Genomic DNA, 10322 nt, shown 5'->3' on the forward strand with positions numbered 1-10322 from the left:
GAGAGAAGGGGGGAAGGGGGGGGGGGGGGGGGGGGGGAGGCGGGGGCTAATAACTATTTTTTTAAATCTTAGCCCCTACAAAAAATTCTTCGGTGTTTTGTCTAATCATAGGGGGGCCATAGCCTCCCACCCGAAATGCACATAGCTCCGGCATTGACGATACCCTCCAAGTTTTTAGCTGTCATAGCATCATTGAGAGACAAAGAAAGCTCATTAATAGTCAGCACAAAAAGATAGGAGGATAATGGACAACCCTGCCTGATACCTTTGCTACTCCCGAATCTTCAAAGTTTGCCCATTAATGATAACATAAGACAAGAGAATACATGCATTGATAGATCAAAATAACAAAATAACCATGTGGCCATTTGCGTGTGAGAGAAGAGACAATGAAATTCCATTCTGAACGACGGATAGCTTTTGCAATGTCAAATTTTAGCATAAAACCATGATACTTCCATGATCTAATGGCAAAAGAATGGGTAATTTCCTGAGTGATAATAATGTTATCACTAACACGTTAGCCCTCTATGAAAGCTTGTTGAGACAGGTGAATGTAATCCGAAAAGTGAGGCTTGAACCTATTTGCAAGAATTTTAGCAATGGTCTAATAAGTTGGCACCACTTGGTCGATGGTAAATCATTCGACATCCAACGCAACACGTACTACACGTGACTCAACACTTATTATGTTGATGCCCTTTTCCTTTTGAGAGATGTTCCCCTTTTGATGTGGTATGTAATTGGTATTACGACCTTATTCAAAGGGAAGGATATTCATAGCAAAAGCAAGTGGTCGCAAAAAGTGTCGACTATTTTGGTTCATTTGAGAATCTTGTTGTTGTACGTGTGTACCCCATAACCAAGGGTGTTTGAATGTTCTAGAATTTAGTAGAATTTTCAACCCCCGTTTCGAAAGATAGTAGTTGGTTGGAATGCAACTAGAACCAAGCGGTCCAAGGTCCGATGGTACATGAAGAGCGGCATGAAGGAAGATGTCGGTAGTAGCTACACCTTCCAGGGGGAATGTATCTAGTGCACCAACATCGAGCGCCGGATGCCGTAACACATTTTAAAATGTTTGAAAAAAAATCTAGCATATTGACACAACATCAATCTAAGTTGTCACAAAATTTAATACTAAAATTCTAAACATTGACTGAGATACAAAAATGATAAAATTGACATTAATGTGATAATAGGCCAACTCTAAAACCCAAATTACGTTATGTACTATTCAATTTTGAATTTGTCCTTTATGTGAAATAATATGTCATGCGCCCGGGCACTATGTCTCGCCGGTAGAAATTTCTGATACCGTATCGGTTCCTATTAGGAATTGCCTACGGGCGAGTGACTATCGTGCCGCTCCATTAGCGCAGGTTTCCTGCCGCCCATGTCACTTTAGGTTCGCTCAGCTCCATTTCTTTTCCTTTTTGGTTTTCTTTATTTTTTCTTTGTTTTGTTTTTTTCACGTGTCTTCATCATTATTTTGTTTTTTTTCCTTCATTATAATTTGGTTTCTTCATTTTTTCACCGGTATTCTTTGCCTTTTATTTTGTTTCTTTGTTATACTTTGGTTTTCTTTGTTTCTTTCTTGGTTTTTTACTTATGTTATTTTGTCGAGTTTATTTTTAAAAACAGTTTACTTTTTCTCAATACTCAATGTACATTTTTTAGCGCATACATGAAACATTTTTTTGATACACGTTGGAGAATTTTCAAATTCTTCATGTATATTTAATAAAAATGCATGGTTTGAACAATTTTTGTGAATAGAAGGTAATATTTCAAAATACACATCACACACTTTCATAATGGCGATAAACATTTTTCTAAACTAAGTAAATATTTTTTCCTGTGTATAATTTTTTATCAAAATTTCACAGACATTTTTTGGAAACACGTGAATATTTCTTCAAAATATCATGTACACTTTTTAAATGGAAATAATCATTTATTTACCTACACGAACAATTTTTGGTATTGCATAAGTATTTTTTTAAATGTCCCAAACGTTTTTTAAAAACTTGGTATTTTTTAATTGTACGAATTGTTTTTTACATTACACAAAAAAATTAGGAACACATTTTTAAATACACGAACATATATTTTTGAACGCGGGGGCATTTCTAAAAATGTCACGAACATTTTTTAATGCTAAGAAACATATTTTACATTACACAACCATTTGCTTACATTTTACACATTTAAAAAAAATAATTTACATACTTTTTTAGATGTTAGAATGTTTTTTTATTGCCACATACACTTCTTTGAAAAGTTGTCAATTTGTTTTAAAGTGAGAAGTCCATATTACAACCTCTAACTACCACAAAGTTTAAAACACAACCATAAACTATGAAACCGTCTTGTTCACAACCCTCAACTTTCAAGACCCGACAAATAATAACTATGGACTAGGTTTCTGATCGTTTTTGACTGGTTTTGACTAGATGGTTTCCCAGCACAGGGTTGTAAACAGACAGTTTTGTAGTTCAGGATTGTATTTTAGACTTTCAATGTATTCGATGTTGTAATATGGACTTGTCTCTTTTTTTTAAAACCTACGCTAACAAAAAACTTATACTATGTTAACACTTTTTTTCAAATTCATGGTTTTAATTTTTAAAGTAAGTTTATGTTTTTGAAATATATGCATTTAAAACATTAAAAAAAATTAAAATTTGAGTGACATCAGGATGATGTCAGTATGACAACCCTCGTCCCATACTGGACCAGCCCACCACCTGCTCATTGTAGCATGCTCGGAGCCTCGCAGGCAAGGCGGACATTTGTCTCGCTATAAGCGAGACACGTTTTCTGCTTGCTTCTTGATGAAAACATAATGACGTGCAAATCCTATATACCTAAGAACCTAAGAGAGTGATCTCCCGCTACTTCTAATTATCATGACATGCATACTTCCACATCATCAAAATTGTCATAGCCGTTAAATTTACTATCAAGATTGCCTAGCATCCATCTGATCTACACACGAGAATTCTCTATGGTGCAACATGCACTAGTGGATTCTAAATGGGTTTTTAATCACACTAGATTTAATTATGACACAACCCACTACTTATTTTTTCTAGACGTGCAACCATGTCACGTCAACATATCATGCATATAAGTTATAAGTTACATTTTTTGTGTTAGCATATCCATGCAGCACTGTCACATCATCAGTTCATGCATGCAATTCATCAGTTGTTTTCTTTGGAATGACACTTTTAAATGTAATCTAATTTCTTTTCTCTTTTATACATGTTTTTGTTATATGCTTTATATTTTTTAATGTTTTAAATTGTATATCAAGAAAAATACTCTTTCGTTTTATTTTTTATTAATTTTAGTTGTTTATCTAGCATCCAATTATGCATTTAACCAAATTATCACAACAATGTGCGGGGTATCGTCTACTTAACGGTCGACATACATCACGAGTTCTGCACACTGACTCGGAAGCCACAGTGCAGTTTGTTTATGCAGCCCCGGCCTCTACTTTCCATGGTGCTCCCAACCAAGCCCAAGTGGTTCTCCTTGTCATCCGCTCTAGCGCGGTAGACAACCAATATATGGTTCCACTAACGCCTAATCTGTTCCTTCCTTTTGATTGCCTTGGGACATTAGCAGCGCACTAGCACGCACTTGCGCATGCACGCTCAAAAGACATGGAGACAAAATTAAGCGGCCGTTATACCATCCACCTCTCGATCGCTTTCCGTTATTCTAAGGAGAATTTCGGACGAGACGATCAGGCCAATATCCAGGCCAGCTATCTATATAAACCATGTTATGTACTGCTCGGATGCTTCAGTCAGCGCTCGAGGGAACTCGGGACTAGAGCTAGAGGGAGCTGAGAGGAAGAAGGGGAAAATGGGCTCCAGTAGGGTTGGTACAGTTTCCCTTGTTCTTCTACTGCTCATCGTCGTTTCGGTTTGCGCCGCAGGTCGGTTGTTTCCCCTGTTCCCAACCTTTTGATTTTGCTGTGCCATAGAAAGTATTTGTCTTCTGTTTGGAGCTAAACTTTTAACTTGGAGATCTTCTGTTGTGGTCTTTGTAGGAGGCAGGGGGCTGGCCGAAGAAAAGATTCAGAAGGTATGCCAATCTACTCGATTATCCATCGATTCAGGCCCTGTACAATACTTGTTTGAGAACTAGATGATTTGTTTGAACTTTGAACTACAAGTTGACAATATAAACTGAATATAATTCGAGGTTCCATATTGAGAAGTTTAAATTTCTATGTATTTGGAGCTATCTTTATCACGAAATAATGTCTTATATTGCTCTCATCTCGCCAAATTCAGGAACATCACAACGCTGTGCACAAGGAGGGAACGACAGCTCCAGGCAGCCATCCAAGGAACCTCATGGTGAAGACGAACGACTACGGCCGCTACGACCCGACTCCAGCGTTCTCCAGGCCTCGCTTCAAGCCTATACCTCACTGATGGACATGACTGCTGCTCTGCTCCTGCACAGAGTCATATATATTTTTAAACTTAGGAAAACCAGTGCCCGAACCAGTGGTTCGCATCCCTTGCAGAAACAACAACCACTGGTTCGGGCACTGGTTTTCCTAAGTTTGTATACTATGGTTGTTGTTTCTGCAAGGTATGCGAACCACTGGTTCGGGCACTGGTTTTCCTAAGTTTGTAACTGATATAAGAGTAAGGGTTGTACTGTATGCCAAATATATTTATAGTAATGAAATATGCCAAAAAAATATGTTTAGAAACTCCATTCAGCGATGAATTACAATCGTATACATTTAGTCGCATATAACACATGTTTCACTGGTAAAATTGACTGATCTAAATACATGTGCCACTACTGGAATCGCCGCCTTTGCTGAGTTCCAGAGGCTTTTGTACTCGGCGAATAAATGGTGTAGACGGAACGGAGCAAACATCAAATGCTTTCCAAAGGCTTTTGTATCCGGCAAATAAATGGTGTAGACGGAACAGAGCAAACATCAGGTTCTTTCCAGAGGCTTTTGTACTCAGCAAATAAGGGCTCCTTTTATTCAAACGATTTGTATAGGAATTTCGGAGGATTGTAATCCTTAGAATTTTTTTATGTTGATTGTTTGATTCATAGGATTGAATTCTATAGAATTTTCTCGTAAGGATTTATTTGTACTACTTTCCTTAAGATTTCTAGCATTCATTCAAATCTCTTTGTAAGAATCCTTTATTTTTTCAATGATGCCATCAAACAACCCAAAATCATATAGGATTGAGATGACCATAGAATTCTAATCCTATGTTTTTCTATTCCCGTGTTTTTAAAATCCCACGAATCAAAGAGAATGGTGTAGACGGAATTGAGCAAACATCAAGTGCTTTCCAGAGGCTTTTGTACATGGCTTATGGTGCAAACGGAGCAAACATCAAGGGCACCACGTGTCACAGAGGCTTTGTGAGTGCTGCACTTGGCAAAGGTTCAATGCTTTACCGAGTGTTAAATGCGGCAATCTATTGAGCTGATTTAAAAAAACATCACCATCACTGCCATGTACTGCCGATGCGCAGGTGCCGCAGACCACAGAGGGGACATGCATAACAGGGAAAAAGAGAACAATTAATGTACAAAAAAGAAACAAGAGAAAGGAGAACAAAACGGAAAAATAAAAACACATGTTTGTTGTGTCTCCAAACAAAAGACACTCGGCAAAGAGAAATGACAAGAAAATTTAAAAGAAAAAAGAAATATTTGCCAGTGCAAAAAAGGAACTCAGCAAAGATTTCTTTGCCTAGTTCAATAAAAAGGGTACTCAGAAAAGGTGGTGTTTGTCTAGTTCTCTGATAAAATACACTTGGCAAACACTTAGAACTGGGTGAATCCCAGATTCCAGTAGTGTGCCCACCTTACAGAGCTGGATAGAGGCGGTCTCAACGGTCCGTGTTGGTTCGGAAATCGGAATCTACCACTAGTAGGATTAAAACGTAACATAGATCTTTAACCTAGCTCGAATCATTCACGAAACATGCATAGATCTTCAATCCGACTCAGATCATTAACGAAACACAATGAACACGCGAGGCAGGATGGGCGAAGGAGGACTCTTCTGACGATCTTAATAGTGTGGGAAGGAATCAACTTTATATGTTGGTCCAACACATCCTCCACAAGTAGGGTGAGACTAAACTTCCATATCCTTCTTGTCATGCATGAACGGGCCATAAGAGCCTAGTGTATCCTAGGAATTATTGTAAAAGATAATTGGAGTAGGCCCCATAATTCCAATACACCCTCATTCATATATAAATGATGTTACATACGTACATACGTTGGTAGATTTTATAGAAATTTATAGATTTTCAATACCTTGAATCATTATAGTTTGTATTTACATTGTTTTTTAATACCAAAGGCTATGTAATAAAATATATTTAAGTCAAACTATCCTTATGAGGCCATCCATACTAATACTAAAATTATGCACCGGTCATTGGGAAAACCGATGTCATCTTCCTCCTGAACTCGCCGCCAAGAGCACCACGCAAGCGAAGCTTGATGCCACCTCTAGATCTTCGAAACACTATTGGAGTGGGAGGCCAACTTCCACCATTGGAGTGGGAGGCCAACTGCGACGAGGCCTCTCCTCCTTGGCCATCCTCTCGGGCTGGTGCCTTTGGAAGCACCGCAACCGATACCTGTTCGACGGCGATCGACCCTCCATCAGCTACATCGTCCACGCCGTCCAGGAGGAGGCCCGGCTTTGGGCACGCGCCAGCGCCATAGGGTTAACGCACATCATACCCGAGACGTAGCCCCATGTAGACCATGGGAGGCGCGCCCACAAAACTCAATCATGCCATCCTTGTAGGCGATTGATCTCTGGCACCACTTCTGTACGCTACTTGTAACATAAACTCTGCACTTCCGTTCCATCTATCAATGAAATGATATGCAAGCCTGTTGCGTATTCGCGAAAAAGAAACACCATTGGAGTCGGGAAACGTTCTTGACACAACGGTCGGTGGTCGTAGCTCAGGGATGTCTGCGACAGTGATCTCGAAATAGATTGTCGTCCCGGAGAAGAAGGCGACCAAATAGATTTGGTGAGACGACGTAATATAACAAGATTTCTGACGACGCCGAAGTGGACCGAATTCGCCAATCAAAGGACGACATTGTCCACTTCTTGCCGAAAGATACTACCTTCAAAGAGCACGTACATAGCATGAAGACACAAATAGATCCACCACTTGTTGCTAAGACCACTGCTATTCAACGATACTACCTTCAAAAAGCAATGACCATACGATCCCCTACCCTCCCCAACCTTGCCCATAAGATCACTGATGTTCAATACTACATTCGAAGATACTGCCTTCAAAAAGAAACGACCATACTATCCCCTACCCTCCTCAACCTTGTCAATAAGACCACTGTTGATGAGGTGGACCAGGAGTCAGAAATGAATTATTCTTGATCCACACAGCGTTGCCATCGCCACTACCACACCGACACTGGGGGGGGGGGACCCTAATTCTACGAGACCTAATTATAGCACCACAACGCATATCCAAGGTTCCCAGCCCCTCCCGCCGCCGGAGCATCAAGCGAAGGAGGAGGGGACTCGTGTCCTCGTCGCCGGAGAGCAGTGGAGTAGTGGCAGCTAGGGTTTCTGAAAAGTGAGTCGGCTTATTTTTGCAGGATAGTTCATGGCATTTACACGTTCACTGATGTTTTTTGACCATCAGTCCTTGTAGGCATATGTTAGTAAATAAAAACATCATGGTAATATTGTTCCATCTATTGAAGCTTTTCTCTGATTGTGTATATTTTGTATACATAAGTAGTGAAAATTATAACACTGATACTGCATCCTGTCAGTTTATTATTTGGACATTCCGTTTAACAAACGCTTTGCTAATGCTCATTAGTCGATGTTTGGAGGGTCAATTTCATGTAGAGATCCTTGCAAGAATGACATGAATTTATAAATGTCGAGGACACTTTTCTAGCATTGGATAAATAAATCAGTTTTTGAACTATCACTGGGAGAGGGTCCCCACCTGAATGCATTATGCAAAGCATTGTCATGGAAGTTGTTACAAGGGTGTGCTAGAGCGTGAGGCTAGGCATTGTCGCTAAGACACAGTGGCAACCTTTTGCGTAGGCTTAGGGAATCTAAAACACCAAAGAGTAAAACCAGAGACAATGCTCCTTATGGTTACAAGGGGGTGTGAAGATCGTTTCGAAAGGTGACAACATTTCACGAGTCCCAAAGCTACCATAGGATGGACATAGCAACATCCAACCATAGCTGATTGTCAAGGCTTGGAGGTGGTTTGGACATCCCAAATGTCTGAGATGGAGGGGGGGGGGGCTAGAGTCAGACCAAATCACAACCAGAGCTGAGCAACATGCGGGAAGGATGGGAAGATGTGGGTAGTCATCCCAAGGTACTTGGCATCTGGGCTGTCGCTTCAGTCGGAGAAGTTTTTGTTGAAGATGTTGGCCTTGGAGTTTAGACAATTCTTCAGGCATAGCCAACCGAGAGAGGAGCTCATATGCGCTCTTGGAGGTGAACTTTATGCACCCGCTGAGGCACCTATTCTCGTTGGCGTCAGAGTGAGCAAAGTCTTGCAACAAAAACAACAAAAGGCAATTGTGGTAAAGCGATTTGGTATTTAGACAACAAATCATCCAACAAAATTTGGGAGACAAGAATTGTGGTGTGGGTAGAGTGGGATTAGAGGTTGGGGAAGGCTTGAGCCAAAGGTTTGGAGTGAATCCAAGTGTCATTCCAAAAGAAGGTGGGCCTTCCATTCTTGTAAGGATAAAGGAGAGAGAATGTAGAGCTGGAAGCTAAGGATTAACAATTTTCCGCAAAAACTACTGGTTAGAATTTTTGTTGGAAATAACAAGGGAGTAATGAGAGTGGTACCACCACACCCAAGGAATATTTGGAAACTACAATAATTTGGACTCGAATTTCATTAGGAAGCAATTTTCTGAGTAACTTTTTAATGCCTAGAACACCATTTTTTTAAGTTTGCAAACATTTTTCCAAGCAATAAGACATTGCCCCCCATGCAATAATCCTTAGCCAGCAAGAATAAAGCCCTCTTAGTCGTGTCTAGCTATTTTTGAAAAACAAATTAGGCTGGCGGATAACAGGCATGAAGTACATAGTGTGTGAGCGTCGAGGGAGGAAGAAATAGAGGTTAGCATGACACCCCTAAAGAGAAAGCGGGCCACTCAACAGAAAAGGTACTTTAGATAGCTTTGGACAATCGTTTGGAAGGCGGGGAGGGGAGATTAGTGGGGAATAGAGGGAAACTAAGGTAGATTTGGGGAAAGAGCGCATTGGACAATCGTATGGGGAGGATATTTTGGTGAAGAGGGAGGGCGGTAAGTGCATAGGGAGGAAGGTAGTTTTGTGCAAGTTAATGGGCAGACTCATGGCATCAACGAGAATGCCCTTAAGGATGGATGTTGCGTCAGAGTCGGTGCAAGCATTAGTTAACATGTCACATGCATGTTGTAGAAAAGCATGAGTGAGGGACTGGTCGATGGAGTGGTTGAAAGTGCAGTTATCTCTAAATGGTATTTTGGTGTGATGACAATGTGGTTAGTGAAACTAATGATGGTTGTTAAGGTTTATCTCATGAAAATTGTGGGACCAAGGTTTTACTATCGATTCAAATATATAAAAATCCAATTCCACATAATTTGAGAAAGCTGTGGAGTGTGGAGATGAAAAGCTATGCAAGATACACACGGAACTAAATGTGTCGAATGCGTTGACAAAGTCTCTACCACAAGAAAAACATGAGCAACATAGTGAAGGAAATATGCCCTAGAGGCAATAATAAAGTTGTTATTTATATTTCCTTATATCATGATAAATGTTTATTATTCATGCTAGAATTGTATTAACCGGAAACTTAGTACATGTGTGAATACATAGACAAACAGAGTGTCCCTAGTATGCCTCTACTTGACTAGCTCGTTAATCAAAGATAGTTAAGTTTCCTAGCCATGGACATGTATTGTCATTTGATGAATGGGATCACATCATTAGAGAATGATGTGGTGGACAAGACCCATTCGTTAGCTTAGCATAATGATCGTTCAGTTTTATTGCTACTGCTTTCTTCATGACTTATACATGTTCCTCTGACTATGAGATTATGCAACTCCCGAATACTGGAGGAACACCTTGTGTGCCATCAAACGTCACAACATAACTGGGTGATTATAAAGATGCTCTATAGGTGTCTCCAATGGTATTTGTTGAGTTGGCATAGATCGAGATTAGGATTTATCACTCCGATTGTCGGAGAGGTATCTCT

General features: G+C 40.1%; 1 protein-coding gene across 1 annotated transcript; it reads left to right on the forward strand.

Moving 5' to 3' along the window:
- The first annotated feature begins 3796 nt into the window (after positions 1 to 3796).
- On the forward strand, positions 3797 to 4531 carry LOC125529256. Its single transcript, XM_048693664.1, has 3 exons — positions 3797 to 3955; positions 4070 to 4104; positions 4317 to 4531. Exons 1-3 carry the CDS (start codon positions 3802 to 3804, stop codon positions 4458 to 4460), a joined length of 333 nt encoding a protein of 110 aa, XP_048549621.1. The 5' UTR covers positions 3797 to 3801; the 3' UTR covers positions 4461 to 4531.
- The last annotated feature ends 5791 nt before the right edge of the window (positions 4532 to 10322 follow it).

The sequence above is a fragment of the Triticum urartu genome, unplaced genomic scaffold, assembly GCF_003073215.2.
Source record: "Triticum urartu cultivar G1812 unplaced genomic scaffold, Tu2.1 TuUngrouped_contig_5460, whole genome shotgun sequence".
Classification (NCBI taxonomy): Eukaryota; Viridiplantae; Streptophyta; class Magnoliopsida; order Poales; family Poaceae; genus Triticum; species Triticum urartu.

What these genes read in the sequence shown, in the direction of transcription:
- LOC125529256 (XM_048693664.1), top strand. Translation starts at nt 3,802, where the DNA reads ATGTACTGCTCGGATGCTTCAGTCAGCGCTCGAGGGAACTCGGGACTA. An exon ending in CGTTTCGGTTTGCGCCGCAG is followed by an intron (nt 3,956 to 4,069) that starts GTCGGTTGTTTC and finishes TGGTCTTTGTAG; the next exon opens with GAGGCAGGGGGCTGGCCGAA. An exon ending in CCGAAGAAAAGATTCAGAAG is followed by an intron (nt 4,105 to 4,316) that starts GTATGCCAATCT and finishes CGCCAAATTCAG; the next exon opens with GAACATCACAACGCTGTGCA.